Source organism: Tachyglossus aculeatus, chromosome 18 (assembly GCF_015852505.1).
Source record: "Tachyglossus aculeatus isolate mTacAcu1 chromosome 18, mTacAcu1.pri, whole genome shotgun sequence".
NCBI classification, from domain to species: Eukaryota; Metazoa; Chordata; class Mammalia; order Monotremata; family Tachyglossidae; genus Tachyglossus; species Tachyglossus aculeatus.
The window spans coordinates 8,187,575-8,208,751 of NC_052083.1; the positions used below are offsets into that span (position 1 = coordinate 8,187,575).

The 21,177-nt window shown below is 51.9% G+C and overlaps 2 protein-coding genes across 2 annotated transcripts; both read right to left on the reverse strand.

Annotated features, from left to right (window-relative positions):
* Positions 1-3,937: 3,937 nt before the first annotated feature.
* NAPRT (nicotinate phosphoribosyltransferase) lies at positions 3,938-13,220 on the reverse strand. Its single transcript, XM_038760537.1, has 13 exons — positions 12,924-13,220; positions 10,413-10,540; positions 8,530-8,612; positions 8,249-8,379; positions 8,008-8,123; positions 7,548-7,723; positions 7,271-7,411; positions 7,041-7,125; positions 6,820-6,900; positions 6,522-6,624; positions 5,492-5,649; positions 4,533-4,640; positions 3,938-4,141 (listed from the first exon to the last, which is right to left on the reverse strand). The coding sequence occupies exons 1-13, from the start codon at positions 13,132-13,134 to the stop codon at positions 4,076-4,078; spliced, it is 1,587 nt and encodes a 528-aa protein (XP_038616465.1). The 5' UTR covers positions 13,135-13,220; the 3' UTR covers positions 3,938-4,075.
* LOC119940002 (translation initiation factor IF-2-like) lies at positions 13,168-15,463 on the reverse strand. The gene is made up of 3 exons (XM_038760075.1): positions 15,446-15,463; positions 13,811-14,665; positions 13,168-13,305 (listed from the first exon to the last, which is right to left on the reverse strand). Exons 1-3 carry the CDS (start codon positions 15,461-15,463, stop codon positions 13,168-13,170), a joined length of 1,011 nt encoding a protein of 336 aa, XP_038616003.1.
* Between the last annotated feature and the right edge of the window lie 5,714 nt (positions 15,464-21,177).

Genomic DNA, 21,177 nt, shown 5'->3' on the forward strand with positions numbered 1-21,177 from the left:
TTGGCGGTGCACACCTCTCATCTTGCAATCAATCCCCCCTGCTAAGGGGGCTCCGGGCTTGGCTCCAATGAGCCAGGGCTGGGGACGTGTCCGGACCTGCCTGGACCTGCGCTTCCTAAATAGCGTGGCTCAGTGGAAAGAGCGCGGGCTTGGGAGTCAGAGGTCATGAGTTCGAATCCCAGCTCCACCACTTAGCTGTGTGACCTTGAGCAAGCCACTTAACTTCTCTGGGCCTCAAGTACCTCATCTATAAAATGGGGATTAAGACTGTGAGCCCCATGTGGGACAACCTGATCACCTTGTATCCCCCCCCCCCCCCAAGCGCTTAGAACAGTGCTTTGTGCATAGTAAGCACTTAACAAATACCATCATTATTGTTATTATTATTCCCCCCGGAATTCTCTGCAGGCTGGGCTTCACAGGGGCCGGGCCCAGTTGCCAGAAAGCCCCCCCTTGTCCTCCACCCCCGGCCACTCTAATCGATTTAAATCACTGGGTTTGATTTCCTCCCCCACCCCAGAGAAGCGAAGCGCAGGGCCAGCTATCACACAGCCAGCTGGTGGCTATCACATAGCCAGACTGTGGCGAGCCCGCAGCGGAGTGAGGGCTCTGGCCTCTCTGAGCGGACTGGGCTGGTGGCCACAACAGCGGCTGCAAGAATAATACCAATAATTATCCCGAGTCAATCAATCAATCGTATTTATTGAGCACTTACTGTGTGCAGAGCACTGTACTAAGCGCTTGGGAAGTCCAAGTTGGCAACATATAGAGACGGTCCCTACCCAACAGTGGGCTCAGAGTCCACACAGTTCCTTCTTCCAAGCTTTTCCAAGTCCCTCAGGGACCTATCTGTTTGTGTGTCCCTCATCTGTCCGGTACTTGCTGTGAGCTGGGGGGGGCCGAGGGATTCATTCATTCATTCAATCGTATTTATTGAGTGCTTACTGTGTGCAGAGCACTGTACTAAGCGCTTGGGAAGTCCAAGTTGGCAACATCTAGAGACAGTCCCTACCCAACAGTGGGCTCAGAGTCCACACAGCTCCTTCTTCCAAGCTTTTCCAAGTCCCTCAGGGACTTATCTGTTTGTGTGTCCCTCATCTGTCCGGTACCTGCTGTGAGCTGGGGGGGGCGAGGGATTCATTCATTCATTCAATTGTATTTATTGAGCACTTACTGTGTGCAGAGCACTGTACTAAGCGCTTGGGAAGTCCAAGTTGGCAACATATAGAGACAGTCCCTACCCAACAGTGGGCTCAGAGTCCACACAGCTCCTTCTTCCAAGCTTTTCCAAGTCCCTCAGGGACCTATCTGTTTGTGTTCCCTCATCTGTCTGGTACCTGCTGTGAGCTGGGGGGGGGGGGGGGGGGGGGGCGAGGGATTCATTCATTCATTCAATCATATTTACTGAGCGCTTACTGTGTGCAGAGCACTGTACTAAGCGCTTGGGAAGTCCAAGTTGGCAACATATAGAGACAGTCCCTACCCAACAGTGGGCTCAGAGTCCACACAGCTCCTTCTTCCAAGCTTTTCCAAGTCCCTCAGGGACTTATCTGTTTGTGTGTCCCTCATCTGTCCGGTACCTTCTGTGAGCTGGGGTGGGTGAGGGATTCATTCATTCATTCAATCGTATTTATTGAGCACTTACTGTGTGCAGAGCACTGTACTAAGCGCTTGGGAAGTCCAAGTTGGCAACATATAGAGACAGTCCCTACCCAACAGTGGGCTCAGAGTCCACACAGCTCCTTCTTCCAAGCTTTTCCAAGTCCCTCAGGGACCTATCTGTTTGTGTGTCCCTCATCTGTCCGGTACCTGCTGTGAGCTGGGGGGGGCGAGGGATTCATTCATTCATTCAATCGTATTTATTGAGCACTTACTGTGTGCAGAGCACTGTACTAAGCGCTTGGGAAGTCCAAGTTGGCAACATCTAGAGACAGTCCCTACCCAACAGTGGGCTCAGAGTCCACACAGCTCCTTCTTCCAAGCTTTTCCAAATCCCTCAGGGACCTATCTGTTTGTGTGTCCCTCATCTGTCCGGTACCTGCTGTGAGCTGGGGGGGGGGGCCAAGGGACTCATTCATTCATTCAATCGTATTTATTGAGCACTTACTGTGTGCAGAGCACTGTACTAAGCGCTTGGGAAGTCCAAGTTGGCAACATATAGAGACAGTCCCTACCCAACAGTGGGCTCAGAGTCCACACAGCTCCTTCTTCCAAGCTTTTCCAAGTCCCTCAGGGACCTATCTGTTTGTGTGGCCCTCATCTGTCCAGTACCTGCTGTGAGCTGGGGGGGCCGAGGGATTCATTCATTCATTCAATCGTATTTATTGAGCACTTACTGTGTGCAGAGCACTGTACTAAGCGCTTGGGAAGTACAAGTTGGCAACATATAGAGACAGTCCCTACCCAACGGTGGGCTCACAGTTTAGAAGGATGGGGAGGAGGAGGAAGCCCCCCTCCCAGCCCCCCGACCTGACCAGGCTCCCACTGGAACTCTGCTCCTCCGGTTCATCAGCACGGAAGACCGAAAGCCGACGAGGCTCTTGGTTGCGGCATCCGGTGTCCGGCAGGGAACCAAGTGGGCCCTACCTTGCAGGACCACCAAGAGCCTGGAAGTTCAAGCAGGAAGAGGAAATCCTGGAGAGCGACGGCCTGCCCGGGAGAGTCACCCCCAAGTCGGTAGCCCAGCCCGGCAGCTCTGGGCAGGGCCAGGGGGAGGGGGCCAGGATTCACTTCGTGCCAGCCTCATGACTTACCTGGGCCTGGCCAGTAGCCACCCACAGGCCAAGGGAGTTGCACAGAGTTGAGTCACGGCTAGTCCAATTCTGCCCTGGCAGTGACGCCCAGCCTCCCACGCTTCCCAGACTGAGCCCCCCTTCTTCCTCTCCTCCTTCCCCTCCCCAAAGTGCCTGTATTTACCTTCTAATAATAATAAGAATGGCATTTATTAAGCGCTTACTACGTGCAAAGCACCGTTCTAAGCGCTGGGGAGGTTACAAGGTGATCAGGTTGTCCCACGGGGGGCTCACAGTTTGAATCCCCATTTTACAGATGAGGGAACTGAGGCACAGAGAAGCTAAGTGACTTGTATATCATGGATAGGAGGAAGTATGGAAGCTTGTCCTCTAGACTGGAAGCCCGTTACAGGCCGGGAATGTGTCTGTTGATTCTTTCGTATTGTACTCTCCCAAGCGCTTAGGACGGTGCTTGGCACCTAGTAAGCGCTCAATAAATGCCACTGACTGATTATGATAACAAAGCGCTTGGGAAGTAGGGAAGCAGCGTGGCTCGGCGGAAAGAGTCCAGACTTTGAAGTCAGAGGTCATGGGTTCAAATCCCAGCTCTGCCACTTGTCAGCTGTGTGACTTTGGGCGAGTCACTTCACTTCTCTGGGCCTCAGTTCCCTCCTCTGTAAAATGGGGATTAAGACTGTGAGCCCCACATGGGACAACCTGATCACCTTGTAAATTCCCCAGCGGTGAGAACGGTGCTTGGCACATAGTAAGCGCCTAATAAACGCCATTATTATTATTATTATAACAGAACATAAGTACTCCATTTGTTACTGAATTGTACAGTCCAAGCTCCTAGTACAGTGCTCCCCCTTCTAGACTGTGAGCCTGCTGTTGGGTAGGGACCGTCTCTATATGTTGCCATCTTGTCCTTCCCAAGCACTTAGTCCAGTGCTCTGCACACAGTAAGCGCTCAATAAATACGATCGAATGAATGAATAAGTACTGTGAGGCCTAGGTGGTGTGAAATGCTGAGATGGAAGCTGAGGGACATAAAGTGGGGTGATTGGAAATGAATGGAGGAAGGCCTTCTGGAGGCGATGTGATGGGGGCCCCTGTGCCCCTTCAGTCAATCAATCAATCAGTCAATCAATCGTATTTATTGAGCGCTTACTGTGTGCAGAGCACTGGACTAAGCGCTTGGGAAGTACAAGATGGCAACATATAGAGACGGTCCCTACCCAACAGTGGGCTCACAGTCCTGATGATGACCTGGGAGATGACACCCCAAAACACAGCAGCAGCAGCAGCCAGGAGTGAGGAGCCTGGGTCCCTGGCGTGTTTGCTCACAGGCCCCGGCTGCTCCGGCAAAGACTCTCCAAAAGGGCGTGCAGCTTCTCTGACAGGGCAACCTAAGGAGGAAGGGCAGAGACGCCAGGGAAGAGTGAGCGGCTGAGGGGCCTGAAACAGGAGAGGGAGGCCCAAGGGCTGGTCCCCGGCTGCTGCTTGCGGGGCGGGGCAAGATGAGCACCCTGCTCACCTCCCACCTCCCTTTTCCTCACCTACCTCCCCTCTCCCCGGGGTCTCAGGACTGGGTGAGTAGCATGTGAGAGGTAGTGGGATCGATGCCCGCATTCTCCAATTTCCCCTTTTAGACTGTGAGCCCGCTGTTGGGTAGGGACCGTCTCTCTATGTTGCCAACTTGTACTTCCCAAGTGCTTAGTCCAGTGCTCTGCACACAGTAAGCGCTCAGTAAATACGATTGATTGATTGATTGATTGGGTGAGAAGGGGGTTGACCCACCTGGTAAGGTTCGGGGGCTTCTCGCCGTTTGTGGGCCGAGCTGAGGCGACTCAGAGACTCCTGGGCTAAGGCACGGGCCTCGGTCAGAGTGGGCAGGGATTCACACTCCTGGGGGGGGAGAGAGAGAAAGAGAAGCAGCGGGCTTTGGAGTCAGAGGTCGTGGGTTCAAACCCCGGCTCCGCCAAGTGTCAGCTGGGTGACTTTGGGCGAGTCACTTCACTTCTCTGGGCCTCAGTGGCCTCACCTGTCAAATGGGGATGAAGACTGTGAGCCCCCCGGGGCACAACCTGATCACCTTGTAACCTCCCCAGTGCTTAGAACAGTGCTCTGCACATAGTAAGCGCTTAATAAATGCCATCATTATTATTACTAAAATGGGGATTAAGATTGTGAGCCCCCCGTGGGACAACCTGATCACCTTGTAACCTCCCCAGCGCTTAGAACAGTGCTTTGCACATAGTAAGCGCTTAATAAATGCCATCATTATATAAAGAGAGGCCTGTAAAACCCAAAGGGGTGAGCCAAGGGGCAAGATGGGGCTTAAAAGCGGTACAGAGAAGCAGCGTGGCTCAGTGGAAAGAGCCCGGGCTTGGGAGTCAGGGGTCATGGGTTTGAATCCCGGCTCCACCACTTGTCAGCTGTGTGGCCTTGGGCAAGTCACTTAACTTCTCTGGGCCTCAGTTCCCTCATCTGTAAAATGGGGATGAAGACTGTGAGCCCCCCGTGGGACAACCTTGATCACCTTGTATCCCTCCCCAGCGCTTAGAACGGTGCTTTGCACATAGTAAGCGCTTAACAAATACCACCATCATTATTATTATTATGGAATCGAGTGAGGGAGGAGCAAGGGAGGGACAAAAAGGAGAAGGGAAGATCTCGATTTGAGAGAAGGCAGGCGCCTCTTATAAGGAGAAAACCGGAGAAGGACTTGAAGGGCAGGGGGGTGAGGGGAGTTGGACCTGGCCCCGCTGGAAGTAAAGGCGATGAAGCGTCTCCACGGTGGCTGGGGTCAGGGTCCGGCTCTCCTGGCCGGACCCCAGGGGCCACACCCGCAGCTCCTGCCCTGCCTGCGGGGGCGGCTCCTCTGCCAACGTCAACAGGTCCATCAGCAGGGCACCTGGCCAGGAGGGGGAACAGGAGAGGGCAGAGGGCACAGCATGAAGGAGTCAGAAGGCAGAACTCACCTCTCCCCCAGAGTCTCTGGCTACCTAGCTCAGAATCCAGGAGCCCCAAGACCTCCTCTCCGATCTCCCATCCTCCTGTCTCTCCCCACTTCAATCCGTACTTCACGCCGCTGCCCGGATTGTCTTTGTCCAGAAACGCTCTGGGCATGTTACTCCCCTTCTCAAAAATCTCCAGTGGCTACCAATCAACCTACGCATCAGGCAGAAACTCCTCACCCTGGGCTTCAAGGCTGTCCATCCCCTCACCCCCTCCTACCTCAACCTCCCTTCTGTCCTTCTCCAGCCCAGCCCGCACCCTCCGCTCCTCTGCCGCTAACCTCCTCACCGTGCCTTTCTCAACTGTCCCGCCGTCGACCCCCGGCCCACGTCCTCCCCCTGGCCTGGAATGCCCTCCCTCTGCCCATCCGCCAAGCTAGCTCTCTTCCACCCTTCAAATCCCTACTGAGAGCTCACCTCCTCCAAGAGGTTTTCCCAAACTGAGCCCTCTCCTTCCTCTCCCCCTCCTCCCCCTCCCCATCCCCCCGCCTTACCTCCTTCCCCTCCCCACAGCACTTGTATATCTGTATATATGTTTTTTACAGATTTATTACTCTATTTATTTTACTTGTACATATTCTATTTATTTTATTTTGTTAATATGTTTTGTTTTGTTCTCTGTCTCCCCCTTCTAGACTGTGAGCCCACTGTTGGGTAAGGACTGTCTCTATGTGTTGCCAACTTGTACTTCCCAAGTGCTTAGTTCAGTGCTCTGCACACAGTAAGCGCTCAATAAATACGACTGATTGATTGACTGATTGATACGTACCGTCGGGGCCTCCCAGCCGATAGGCAGCCTTGCACCCCGGGAGGGTCCGCTTTTCCTCCTCCTCACTGAGCTTCAGCCTGGGCTGCCCACCCACTGTTACCAGCTGGACAAAGGACCAGGGGAGGAGTCAGAGTTCACCACCACCACCCTGCCCCCTGAGGGAGTTGGGGAAGGAGGCGAGGAGCAAGATGGGAATCCGGGTGGGAAGCTGGGCAGGGATGGGGAGGGGCAGGGTGGGAATGTGGGAGGACGGGAATAGAGGGGAGGCTCTCCAGCCCCACCCCCCCGCCCGCCACACCTTGTAGACGCAGCCCAGTGAGGGCTGCAGCGGGCAGGTGACCACGTTGGTGCCAATGCCGATGAGATTCACCTCGCTGCCCTGGTGGGATGGGGGAGAAAAAAATGGGGTCGGTGCCTTTGGGGTGACGGTGGGGTCCTTTCCCTCCTTCCCTTCCCCTCCTCCTCTCCCCCGCCCCCACAACCCTTCCCCCCCACTCTTCTTCCTTCCCCAGCCCCGACCTTCTGAGCCAGCTGGGCCAAGAGTGCCTCGTCGACATTGTTGCTCACAGCGATGGAGATAAACTCCAGCCAGGGCACCTGGAAACTAGGAGGAGGAGGAGAAAGAAGAGGAGAGGGGCAGGAAGATGGGGGATGAGGGGGAAGGAAAGAAGAGCTCAGTCAAGCAATATCCTTCCGATATCTCCCCCCCTTCACATTCAGTCGGTCTCTCCCACCCCCGGGGGACTTACTGGGCGGCACAGTTCTGGAAGACCCTGCGGATCTCCTGAGCTTGCCCGATCAGGTCCCCGCTGTCCAGGCGCACACCAATCGCCCGGTATCCCAAATCCGCCAGGGCCAGCGCCACTGCCAGGAAGTTGGGAAGACCGCTCCTGTAGGAGGGGGGAAGGAGTAGAGAGACATGCCCAGGAGTGATCTCTGAGCCCCCTCCTCAGTTCTAGGGTCTGACCCCTCCCCATCCACCAAGGCCACTGATATAATGCGGTGCCCCGCCAATCATCACCTTACCTCATGACGCTGTAGGAGTCCAACAGCCCCTGGAAAGCCCGGGGAAAGGCCAGGGCATAGGCCACAAAGGCCGCCCGCTCCCCAGGGTGGGCATCCTTCACCTGTCGCCCCAGGTGCTCACACACGCGGGTCAGCCAGGTCTCCGCCTGGGCGGACAAGTCCCCCGGGGCCAGTGCCTAGGGAGGGAGAGCAGGAAGAGGCAGAGAGGGGCAGGTCAGCGGGGCACCGGGCTCCCCCCTCAAGGGCCTGCCCCTTCTAATCAATCAATCGTATTTATTGAGCGCTTACTATGTGCAGAGCACTGTACTAAGCGCTTAACCCAAGCCGTTGGCCAGGCAAGACAAACAAATGTGAGGAAAAGGGGGACAGAGAGGCCCGAGGCATCCAAGGAGCCAGCTGGGGTTTAGATTTACGTTCAGGGTAGTCTGCCCCCACCCCCGGCCCCAGGCCCAGCACAAACCCCAGTCGGTAGCTGCTCCTGGCCGGAGAAGGAAGTGACGAAGGAGTGTGCCAAGGTGCCCGCTACAGGTATACCGCACAGCTGTCCTGCCAGCACGTTGCTGGTTGCATCGAAGCCTGGAACGGAGCGGGGACGCGGGGGGCTTCGGGGGGTGGTATGGGGAAAGGGAGACGGGCTTGGGGGAGGAGATTATGGAAGTAGGAAGAGGAAGGGAGATGGAGGGGAGTCACAGGAGCCTCACCGCCCAGGTAGCTGTAGATGGAGGCCGAAAGCCCCCCGTCGGGGCCCTGCGCCCGCCGCAGGCCCATCTCCAGCAGCCGCTTCTCCGGGCCGGCGATGAGCCTCAGCCGAGCCGCGTTGGTGGCCACGAGGCTGCGGAGGGGACGGCGGGGGCGGGTCACCACGAGCCCGGGGGACCCCCCCCCAGCCCTTTCCGCAGCCCCTTCCGCGACCCCGCTCTCCCACCCCGGCGCCCTGGACCTGAGGAAGCAGAAGGGGCCGGGGGTCGGCCCGCTAACCCACCTGGCGTAGTTGACCAGGCAGAGAAGAGTGGTCTCCAGGAGCTGGACCACGGGCAGGGGGCCAGAGACCTGCAGCAACGGCACCTGGGGGGGTCGGGGAGAGGTCCCTCAGCACACGGCCAGCCCCTTCCCATTTCGGATCAAGTCCCCTCCGCCCCAGCTGCGACGCTGCGTCTCCACGAGGGCGGAAGCAATCAATCAATCAATCAATCAATCGATTTATTGAGCGCTTACTGTGTGCAGAGCAGAACCGGAGCCGGGAAATGTGACGCCTCTGCGGGGGACAGAGAAGGACTGGGGACAGGGAACGTCTCTGCTAAATCTGTTGCACTCTCCCAAGCACTTAGTCCAGTGCTCTGCACACAGTAAGCGCTCAATAAATACGATTGAATGAATGAATGAAATCCCATCATTACCTGTATATATGTTTGTACGTATTTATTACTCTTTATTTGTACATATCGATTCTATTTATTTTATTTTGTTAATATGTTCTGTTTTGTTGTCTGTCTCCCCCTTCTCGACTGTGAGCCCACTGTTGGGTAGGGACCGTCTCTATATGTTGCCAACTTGCACTTCCCAAGTGCTTAGTACAGTGCTCTGCACACAGTAAGCGCTCAATAAATACGATTGAATGAATGAATGAAATCCCATCATTACCTGTATATACGTTTGTACGTATTTATTACTCTATTTTATTTGTACATATCGATTCTATTTATTTTATTTGGTTAATATGTTCTGTTTTGTTCTCTGTCTCCCCCTTCTCGACTGTGAGCCCACTGTTGGGTAGGGACCGTCTCTATCTGTTGCCAACTTGCACTTCCCAAGCGCTTAGTACAGTGCTCTGCACACAGTAAGCGCTCAATAAATACGATTGAATGAATGAATGAAATCCCATCATTACCTGTATATATGTATATATGTTTGTACGTATTTATTACTCTATTTTATTTGTACATATTGATTCTATTTATTTTATTTTGTTAATATGTTTTGTTTTGTTCTCTGTCTCCCCCTTCTATACTGTGAGCCCGCTGTTCAGTAGGGACCATCTCTATATGTTGCCAACTTGTACTTCCCAAGCGCTTAGTACAGTGCTCTGCACACAGTAAGCGCTCAATAAATATGACTGAATGAATGAATGCTCCGCACATAGTAAGCGCTCAATCAATTCCACTGGTTGACTGAACCGGCTTTTTCTGGGGGGATCGGAGCCTGGGGAATGCTGTGGGTGAATTCGCGGGTATCCACGGAAGCGGCGTGGCTCAATGGAAAGAGCCCGGGCTTGGGACTCAGAGGTCACGGGTTCAAACTCCTGCTCTGCCAATTGTCAGCTGTGTGACCCTGGGCAAGTCACTTCACTTCTCTGGGCCTCAGCTCCCTCATCTGTAAAATGGGGATGAAGACTGCGAGCCCCACGTGGGACAACCTGATCACCTTGTATCCTCCCCTACGGAGTCAGAGGTCATGGGTTCAAATTCCGGCTCCGCCAATTGTCAGCTGTGTGACCTTGGACAAGTCATTTAACTTCTCTGGGCCTCAGTTCCCTCATCTGTAAAATGGGGATGAAGACTGTGAGCCCCACGTGGGACAACCTGATCACCTTGTATCCTCCCCAGTGCTTAGAACAGTGCTTTGCACCTAGTAAGAGCTTAACAAATGCCATCATTATTATTATTTATTCATTCATTCAATGGTATGCATTGAGCGCTTACTGTGTGCAGAGCACTGGACTAAGCCCTTGGGAAGTACAAGTTGGCAACATCTAGAGACGGTCCCTACCCAACAACGGGCTTATGTCCGTGAACGCCGGATGCCGCGGGGTGGACGCCAGCCCACGAAGCGTCCGGCCCGTGCCCAGACCCCCGGCCCCCGACTCACCATGGGGAAGGCCACGGAGCCTTCAGGCAGGGCCCACACGGTCACCCCCGAGGTGTCCAGTCCGCGCAGGTAGTCGAAGAAAGCGGGGTCCGTGTCGGGGGGCAATACGGAAGCCAGGTAATCTATATCTGGGCGGAGGGAGGAAAAGAGGCACGGTGGCCCGCCGGACTCGACCTCAACCAGCCGTATTTATTGAACGCTTACTGCGCGCAGAACGCTGCAAGGTCATGGGTTCGAATCCCGAGTCCGCCACTTGGCTGCTGTGTGGCCTTGGGCAAGTCATTTAACTTCTCTGGGCCTCAGTTACCTCATCTGTAAAATGGGGACTGAGACTGTGAACCCCATGTGGGACAGGGGCTGTGTCCAACTCGCTTTGCTTGTATCCTCCCCAGCGCTTAGTACAGTGCTTGGCACATAGTAAGCGCTTAACACATGCCATTATTATCATTATTATTATTATTACAGTGCCTGGCACATAGTAAGTGCTTAATAAATACTATTTAAAAAAACCCCAAAACCCAAACCCTCTGGCTGCATTTACCTACCCCGGTGTTTATTACAATGCTTGGCACATAGTAAGCGCTTAACACATACCATTATTATCATTATTATTGTTACAGTGCCTGGCACCAAGTGCTTAATAAATACTATTAAAAAAAACCCCAAAACCGAACCCTCTGGCTGCATTTACCTACCCCAGTGTTTATTACAATGCTTGGCATATAGTAAGCGCTTAACACATACCATTATTATCATTATTATTATCACAGTGCCTGGCACATAGTAAGTGCTTAATAAATACTATTTAAAAAAAACCCAAAAACCGAACCCTCTGGCTGCATTTACCTACCCCAGTGTTTATTACAATGCTTGGCACATAGTAAGCACTTAACACATACCATTATTATCATTATTATTGTTACAGTGCCTGGCACCAAGTGCTTAATAAATACTATTTAAAAAACCCAAAAAACGGAACCCTCTGGCTGCATTTACCTACCCCAGTGTTTATTACAATGCTTGGCACATAGTAAGCGCTTAACACATGCCATTATTATCATTATTATTATTACAGTGCCTGGCACATAGTAAATGCTTAATAAATACTATTTTAAAAAACCCCAAAAACCGAACCCTCTGGCTGCATTTACCTACCCCAGTGTTTATTACAATGCTTGGCACATAGTAAGCGCTTAACACATACCATTATTATCATTATTATTATCACAGTGCCTGGCACATAGTAAGTGCTTAATAAATACTATTTAAAAAACCCCCAAAACCGAACCCTCTGGCTGCATTTACCTACCCCAGTGTTTATTACAATGCTTGGCACGCACTAAGCGCTTAACAAATGCCACGATCATAATTATTCTCTTCCCTGCTCCCTCCCCTAATTCCCCCTGACTGCATTTATCTACCCCAGCGTTTAGTACAACGTTTGACACGCACTAAGAGCTTGGCAAGTGCCACGATTCTAAGTATTCTCTTCCCCGCTCCCTCCCCTAATTCTCTCTGACTGCATGTATCTACCCCAGCATTTAGTACAATGCTTGGCACACAAATGCCACTGTCATAATTATTATTATTAATAATAGCAATAATAATAATAATGACATTTATTAAGTGCTTACTATGTGCAAAGCACTGTTCTAAGCGCTGGGGAGGTTACAAGGTGATCAGCTTGTCCCACGGGGGGCTCACAGTCTTCATGGCCATTTTCCAGATGAGGTAACCGAGGCCCAGAGAAAAGAAGGGACTTGCCCAAAGTCACCCAGCTGACAATTGTTGGAGCCGGGATTTGAACCCATGACCTCAGACTCCAAAGCCCGGGCTCTTTCCACTGAGCCACGCTGCTTCTCTAATAATTCTGGTCTCTGTCGAGCGCTTGCTGTGTGCCAGGCACCGAACGAAGCGCTCGGGGCGGGTATAAGTTGCCAACTTGTACTTCCCAAGCGCTTAGTACAGTGCTCTGCACACGGTAAGCGCTCAATAAATACGATTGAATGAATATAAGCAAACGGGATTGGACACAGTCCCCGTCCCGCATGGGGCTCACAGTCTTAATCCTCATTTTATAGATGAGGAAACTGAGGCCCAGAAAAGTTTTCTTCCTTGTTCAGCCCCCCCCGGTTCCCCTTTGGTGGTCCTCGCTGTCCATCGTCCGTCCTCTGGACCTCCAGCACCGCCCAGGCCCCCCCAGGACCCCTCAGAGAAGCAGCAGGGCATAGCGGTTGGAGCCCGGGCCCGGGCGCCAGAAGGTCCTGGGTTCTAATCCCAGCTCCGCCACTTGTCTGCTGTGTGACCTTGAGCAAGTCACTTCCCTTCTCTGGGCCTCAGTGAGCTCGTCTGTAAAATGGGGGTGAAGGCTGTGGCGTGGGACAACCTGACCACCTTGTTTCTGCCCCAGCGGTTGGCACATAGTAAGGGCTTAACAGATGCCATCGTTATTATTATTATTGTTGTTATTATCGATGAGTGGGGCGGTGTAGCCGGGCCGGGCCCCGGTACCTGGGTCCCGGAGGCGGAAGCGTCGAAGGAAGCGCAGGCAATCCCGCAGCCCCGCGGCCAGGGCGAAGCCGCCGCCGAACGGACACCGGCGGAAGAAGAGGTCGAAGTGGGCCTGCTCTTGGGCCCGGCCGGCCCGCCAGTAGCCGTAGGCCATGGTCACCTGGTAAAGGTCGGTGAGCAGCGGCCGGGCGGCCTGCTCCCGCTCCGCCATCCCTCACCGGGATGGGTCTGGCTCGGGCCTGGGCTAGTCCTGGTTCGGGACTTGTCCGGGCCTGGTCTGGGCTTCGTCCGGTCCTGATCCGGGCCTGGTCTGGACTTTGTCCGGTCCTGATCCGGGCCTGGTCTGGGCTTCGCCCGGGCCTCGTCCGGTCCTGATCTGGGCCTGGTCTGGGCTTCGCCCGGGCCTCGTCGGTCCTGATCCGGGCCTGGTCTGGGCTTCGTCCGGTCCTGATCCGGGCCTGGTCTGGGCCTCGTCCGGTCCTGATCCGGGCCTGGTCTGGGCTTCGCCCGGGCCTCGTCCGGTCCTGATCTGGGCCTGGTCTGGGCTTCGCCCGGTCCTGATCCGGGCCTGGTCTGGGCTTCGTCCAATCCTGATCCGGGCCTGGTCTGGGCCTCGTCCGGTCCTGATCCGGGCCTGGTCTGGGCTTCGCCCGGGCCTCGTCCGGTCCTGATCTGGGCCTGGTCTGGGCTTCGCCCGGTCCTGATCCGGGCCTGGTCTGGGCTTCGTCCGATCCTGATCCGGGCCTGGTCTGGGCTTCGTCCGGCCCTGATCCGGGACTGGTCTGGGCTTCGTCCGGTCCTGATCCGGGCCTGGTCTGGGCCTCGTCCGGTCCTGATCCGGGCCTGGTCTGGGCTTCGCCCGGGCCTCGTCCGGTCCTGATCTGGGCCTGGTCTGGGCTTCGTCCGGTCCTGATCCGGGCCTGGTCTGGGCTTCGCCCGGGCCTCGTCCGGTCCTGATCCGGGCCTGGTCTGGGCTTCGTCTGGTTCTGATCCGGGCCTGGTTTGGGCTTCGTCCGGTCCTGATCCGGGCTTCGTCCAATCCGAGCCTGGTCTGGGCTTCGTCCGGTCCTGACCCGGGCCTGGTCTGGGCTTCGCCCAGGCCTCCTCTGGTCCTGATCTGGGCCTGGTCTGGGCTTCGTCTGGTTCTGATCCGGGCCTGGGCTGGGCTTCGTCCGGTCCTGATCTGGGCTTCGTCTGGGCCTGAACTGGTCCTGATCCGGCTCTGGTCCTGGTCCGGTCCTGATCCGGTTTTGGTCCGGTCCTGGTCCTGATCCGGTCCTGGTAAAGCCTGGTCCGGGCCTGATCCTGTCTTGGTCTGGTCCTGATCCGGTCCTGGTCCGGGTCTGATCTTGTCTTGATCCGGTCCTGGTCCGGGCCTGATTCTGGCCTGGTCCGGGTCTGATCCTGTCTTGGTCTGCTCCTGATCCGGTCTTGATCCGGTCCTGGTCCGGGTCTGATCCGGACCTGATCCGGACCTGATCCTGTCCTGGTAAAGCCTGATCCGGTCCTGATCCGGGCCTGATCCTGTCTTGGTCCGGTCCTGATCCGGTCCTGATCCTGTCCTGGTAAAGCCTGATCCGGTCCTGATCCTGTCTTGATCCGGTCCTGGTCTGGTCCTGATCCGGGCCTGATCCTGGCTTGATCCGGTGCTGATCCGGGCCCGATCCGGTGGTGTTCCTTTCCCTGGCGTCCCCCGGGCCCCTGGCCCGTGACGAGCGCCCTCGGCCAATGTCCGGGCCCCGCTGCGGGAGTCCGGGGCCGCCTGGGTCCCCCGCCGGGGGCCCGCCCCCATCCCCTCTCCCTCCTCCCCTCCGGGGCTCCGGTAACGCTCAGCACGCAGCCCTGCGGGGCCTACTGCTTACACCAAGGGCCTCGGAGCCGGCTCTGCTGTCACTTCTTCAGAACAACAACAATAATAATAATAATAATGGCATTTATTATTAAGCGCTTACTATGTGCCAAGCACTGTTCTAAGCGCTGGGGAGGTTACAGGGTGATCAGGTTGTCCCACAGAGGGATCCCAGTCTTTTAGACTGTGAGCCCACTGTTGGGTAGGGACCGCCTCTCTAGGTTGCCAACTTGTACTACCCAAGCGCTTAGTCCGGTGCTCTGCACACAGTAAGCGCTCAATAAATACCACTGATTGATTGATTGATTAATCCCCCTTTTACAGATGAGGGAACTGAGGCCCAGAGAATCAATCAATCAGTCGTATTTATTGAGCGCTTACTGTGTGCAGAGCACTGGACTAAGCGCTTGGGAAGTACAAGTCAGCAACATCTAGAGACGGTCCCTACCCAGCAGTGGGCTCACAGTCTAGAAGGGGGAGACAGAGAACAGAACCAAACATATTAACAAAATAAAATAAATAGAATAGATATGTACAAGTAAAATAAATAAATGGAGTAATAAATATGTACAAACATATAAATAAGTTCTGTTGTGACCACTCTCTGCTTTTATCGCAACACCCCTGATTTTGGACGAACAAACTAGAGTTGAGTAAGTGAGCAAATGGCCACCTGCGTTAGTCTGCCCATTTTTCACATCATTTACTTGCCCAAAGTGACTTGCCCAAAGTCACCCAGCTGACAATCGGTGGAGCCGCGATTCGAACCCATGACCTCGGACTCCAAAGCCCCTGCTCTTTCCCCTGAGCCACGCTGCTTCTCTAATAATGATGATGGCATTTATTTAGCGCTTACTATGTGCCAAGCACTGTTCTAAGCACTGGGGGTGGCTCTGCTGTCACTTCTTAATAATGATGATGGCATTTATTAAGCGCTTACTATGTGCCAAGCACTGTTCTAAGCGCGGGGGACAGCTCTGCTGTCACTACTTAATAATGATGATGGCATTTCATTCATTCAATCGTATTTACTGTGGGCTTACTGTGTGCAGAGCACTGTACTAGGCATTTATTAAGCGCTTACTATGTGCCAAGCACTGTTCTAAGCGCTGGGGGTGGCTCTGCTGTCACTTCTTAATAATGATGATGGCATTTATTAAGCGCTTACTATGTGCCAAGCACTGTTCTAAGCGCGGGGGACAGCTCTGCTGTCACTACTTAATAATGATGATGGCATTTCATTCATTCAATCATATTTACTGTGCCCTTACTGTGTGCAGAGCACTGTACTAGGCATTTATTAAGCGCTTACTATGTGCCAAGCACTGTTCTAAGCGCTGGGGACGGCTCTGCTGTCACTTCTTAATAATGATGATGGCATTTTTTAAGCGCTTACTCTGTGCCAAGCACTGTTCTAAGCGCTGGGGACGGCTCTGCTGTCACATCTTAATAATGATGATGGCATTTATTAAGCGCTTACTCTGTGCCAAGCACTGTTCTAAGCGCTGGGGACGGCTCTGCTGTCACTTCTTAATAATGATGATGGTATTTATTAAGCGCTTACTCTGTGCCAAGCACTGTTCTAAGCGCTGGGAACGGCTCTGCTGTCACATCTTAATAATGATGATGGCATTTATTAAGCGCTTACTATGTGCCAAGCACTGTTCTAAGCGCTGGGGACGGCTCTGCTGTCACTTCTTAATAATGATGATGGCATTTATTAAGCGCTTACTCTGTGCCAAGCACTGTTCTAAGCGCTGGGGACGGCTCTGCTGTCACTTCTTAATAATGATGATGGCATTTATTAAGCGCTTACTATGTGCCAAGCACTGTTCTAAGCGCTGGGGACGGCTCTGCTGTCACTTCTTAATAATGATGATGGCATTTATTAAGCGCTTACTCTGTGCCAAGCACTGTTCTAAGCGCTGGGAACAGCTCTGCTGTCACTTCTTAATAATGATGATGGCATTTATTAAGCGCTTACTATGTGCCAAGCACTGTTCTAAGCGTTGGGGATGGCTCTGCTGTCACTTCTTAATAATGATGATGGCATTTTTTAAGCGCTTACTCTGTGCCAAGCACTGTTCTAAGCGCTGGGGACGGCTCTGCTGTCACATCTTAATAATGATGATGGCATTTATTAAGCGCTTACTCTGTGCCAAGCACTGTTCTAAGCGCTGGGGACAGCTCTGCTGTCACATCTTAATAATAGTGATGGCATTTATTGAGCGCTTACTCTGTGCCAAGCACTGTTCTAAGCGCTGGGGACGGCTCTGCTTTCACATCTTAATAATGATGATGGCATTTATTAAGCGCTTACTATGTGCCAAGCACTGTTCTAAGCGCTGGGGAGGTTACAAGGCGATCAGGTTGTCCCACGGAGGGCTCAAAGTCTTCATCCCCATTTTAATAATGATAATAATGATGGCATTTATTAAGCGCTTACTCTGTGCCACGCACTGTTCTAAGCACTGGGGACAGCTCTGCTGTCACTTCCTAATAATGATAATGGCATTTTATTAAGCGTTTACTATGTGCCAAGCACTGTTCTAAGCACTGGGGACAGCTCTGCTGTCACTTCTTAATAATGATAATGGCATTTTATTAAGCGTTTACTATGTGCCAAGCACTGTTCTAAGCGCTGGGGACAGCTCTGCTGTCACATTAATAATGATGATGGCATTTATTAAGTGCTTACTATGTGCCAAGCACTGTTCTAAGCGCTGGGGAGGTTACAAGGTGATCAGGTTGTCCCACAGCGAGCTCACAGTCTTCATCCCCATTTTAATAATAATAATAATGATGGTATTTGTTAAGCACTTACTATGTGCCAAGCACTGTTCTAAGCGCTGGGGAGGTGACAAGGTGATCAGGTTGTCCCACGGGGGGCCTCACAGTCTTCATCCCCATTTTCCAGATGTGGTCACTGAGGCCCAGAAAAGTCAAGTGACTCACCCAAAGTCACCCAGCTGACAAGTGGTGGAGGTGGGATTCGAACCCATGACCTCCGACTCCCAAGCCCGGGCTCTTTCCACTGAGCCACGCTGCTTCTAAATAGTAATCATGGTATTTGTTAAGCAGCCGAGAAGCAGCGTGGCTCAGTGGAAAGAGCCCGGGCTTTGGAGTCAGGGGTCATGGGTTCGAGTCCCAGCTCCGCCAATTGTCAGCTGGGTGACTTTGGGGGAGTCACTTCACTTCCCTGGGCCTCAGTTACCTCATCTGGAAAATGGGGATTAAGACTGTGAGGCCCCCAAGGGACAACCTGATCACCCTGTAACCTCCCCAGCGCTTCGAACAGTGCTTTCATTAGTAAGCGCTTAACAGATGCCATCATCATTATCATCATCATTCTCTGGGCCTCAGTTACCTCATCTGGAAAATGGGGATGAAGACTGTGAGGCCCCTGTGGGACAACCCGATCACCTCGTAACCTCCCCAGCGCTTAGAACAGTGCTTTCATTCGTAAACGCTTGATACCATCATCATTATCATCATCATTCTCTGGGCCTCGGTTACCTCATCTGGAAAATGGGGATGAAGACCGTGAGGCCCCCGTGGGACCTGATTCATTCATTCAATTGCATTTATTGAGCGCTGTGTGCAGAGCATTGTACTAAGCGCTTGGCAAGTACAAGTTGGCAACCTGATCACTTTGTAAACTCCCCCGTGTTTAGAACAGTGCTTTGCACATAGTAAGCGTTTAATAAATGCTATTATTATTATTAAGCAGCTCCGGTTACAGCAAACGCCCACACCTTGGATACCTCTCACACCATCACAGCAACCTCACAAATTACGGGAACCCCCAAGTCCCCCAATTTACCTTTGAACCATATGTTTGTACATATTTATTACTCTATTTATTTTACTTGTGCCTATCTATTCTATTTATTTTATTTTGTTAGTATGTTTGGTTTTGTTCTCCGTCTCCCCCTTTTCGACTGTGAGCCCACTGTTGGGTAGGGACCGTCTCTATATGTTGCCAGCTTGTACTTCCCAAGCGCTTAGTCCAGTGCTCTGCACACAGTAAGCGCTCAATAAATACGATTGATTGATTGATTGATTGATTGATTGATCCTGGGGACACTGAGGGAGCATCCCGGACCAGGAATCGTTCAGGACACCTTCCACCGCCAGAATCTCAGACCACTTCCCCCCACTCTCCCTTCCTCTGGACATTCAATCAATCAATCAATCGATTGATTGATTACCTTGCCCCCTCACCTGTTACACCCCAGCTTAAACACTTCATTCTATCACCAACCTACTTGCTGTGCCTTTATAACAATGATAATGGCATTTATTAAGCGCTTACCATGTGCAAATCACTTGTCTAATTGCTGGGGAGGTTACCATAATAATAATGATGGCATTTATTAAGCGCTTACCATGTGCAAATCACTTGTCTAAGCGCTGGGCAGGTTACAATAATAACGATGATGGCATTTATTAAGCGCTCACCATGCGCAAATCACTGTTCTAAGCGCTGGGGAGGTTATGATAATAATGATGACATTTATTAAGCGCTTACTACGTGCAAATCACTGTTCTAAGCGCTGGGGAGGTTACAATAATAATGATGACATTTATTAAGCACTTACTATGTGCAAATCACTGTTCTAAGCACTGGGGAGGTTACAATAATAATGATGACATTTATTAAGGGCTTACCGTGTGCAAATCACTGTTCTAAGCGCTGGGGAGGTTACAATAATAATGATGACATTTATTAAGCGCTTACTATGTGCAAATCACTGTTCAAAGCACTGGGGAGGTTACAATAATAATGATGACATTTATTAAGGGCTTACCGTGTGCAAATCACTGTTCTAAGCGCTGGGGAGGTTACAATAATAATAATGATGGCATTTATTGAGCGCTTACAATAATAATGATGACATTTATTAAGCGCTTAACATGTGCAAATCACTGTTCTAAGCGCTGGGGAGCTTACAATAATAATAATGATGGCATTTATTAAACGCTTACCATATGCAAATCACTGTTCTAAGTGCTGGGGAGGTTACAATAATAATAATGATGGCATTTATTAAGCACTTACCATCTGCAAATCACTGTTCTAAGCGCTTGGGAGGTTCCAATAATAATGATGACATTTATTAAGCGTTTACCATGTGCAAATCACTGTTCTAAGTGCTGGGGAGCTTACAATAATATTAATGATGGCATTTATTAAGCGCTTACCATGTGCAAATCACATGTCTAAGCGCCGGGGTGGTTACCATAATAATAATAATATTTATTAAGCGCTTACCATGTGCAAATCACTGTTCTAAGCGCTGGGGAGCTTACAATAATAATAATGATGGCATTTATTAAACGCTTACCATGTGCAAATCACTTCTAAGCGCTGGGGAGGGTACAGCAATAATAATAATGGCATTTATTAAGCACTTACCATGTGCAAATCACTTGTCCAAGCGCTGGGGAGGTTACAATAATAATAATGATGGCATTTAAGCGCTTACCATGTGCAAAGCACTGTTCTAAGCACTGGGGTGGTTACAAGATGATCGGGTTGTCCCATGCGGGGCTCAGTCTTAATCCCCATTTTACAGACGAGGGAACTGAGGCACACAGCTGACAATGGACAGAGCCTGGATTTGAACCCATGACCTGACTCCCAAGCCCGGGCTCTTTCCACTGAGCCATGCTGCTTCTCTTCTTGTCAACAATTTAAAGGAGCCCAAGTTTTTGCTCTGCCCTAGAACTTACCTCTTTGTATCTGACAGGCCACCATTCATTCTCCCCCACCTTCAAACATATTTATTACTCTATTTATTTATTTTACTTCTACATACCTTTTCTATTTATTTTATTTTGTTAGTATGTTTGGTTTTGTTCCCTGTCTCCCCCTTTTAGACTGTGAGCCCACTGTTGGGTAGGGACTGTCTCTATATGTCACCAACTTGTACTTCCCAAGCGCTTAGTACAGTGCTCTGCACACAGTAAGCGCTCAATAAATACGATTGATTGACCTACCAATTTTATTGTATTGCCCTTTGAGGTGATTAGGACTTTGCGACACACACACTAAGCATTCAATAAACTCCGATACGTAGGTTCTAATCCCAGCTCCACCTCTTGCCGCTGTGTGACCTTGGGCAAGCCGCTCAACTTCTCTGTGCCTCAGTGACCTCGTGTGTAAAACGGGGATTAAGACTGAGCTCCATGTGGGACAACCTGATTACCTTGGATCTACCCCAGTGCTTAGAAAAGTGCTTGGCACATAGTGAGAGCTTAATAAATATCTATTATTACCTTTGATTGACAGTGGATCAATATTCTGCCCTTCCCCCTCCTAGAAAAGTCTTGGGTCAGACTGGGGAGGAGGAAACTTGCCTCCATTTTTCCATCAAAGGCAGTGAGCTCTGAGAACTGTTG

Bases quoted from the DNA above. Each gene is read 5' to 3' on its own strand.
- NAPRT (XM_038760537.1), bottom strand. From the start codon at position 13,134: ATGGCGGAGCGGGAGCAGGCCGCCCGGCCGCTGCTCACCGACCTTTAC. The intron at 7,412-7,547 runs GTAAGGTGATGA...CCCCTCCTACAG, and splicing joins GACTCCTACAGCGTCATGAG to GAGCGGTCTTCCCAACTTCC. The intron at 4,641-5,491 runs GTCCAACTCCCC...CTCCCCCCCCAG, and splicing joins TTTACTTCCAGCGGGGCCAG to GAGTGTGAATCCCTGCCCAC.
- LOC119940002 (XM_038760075.1), bottom strand. The intron at 13,306-13,810 runs GCCCAGATCAGG...AGCCCAGACCAG, and splicing joins CCGGACGAAGCCCAGACCAG to GCCCAGATCAGGACCGGACG.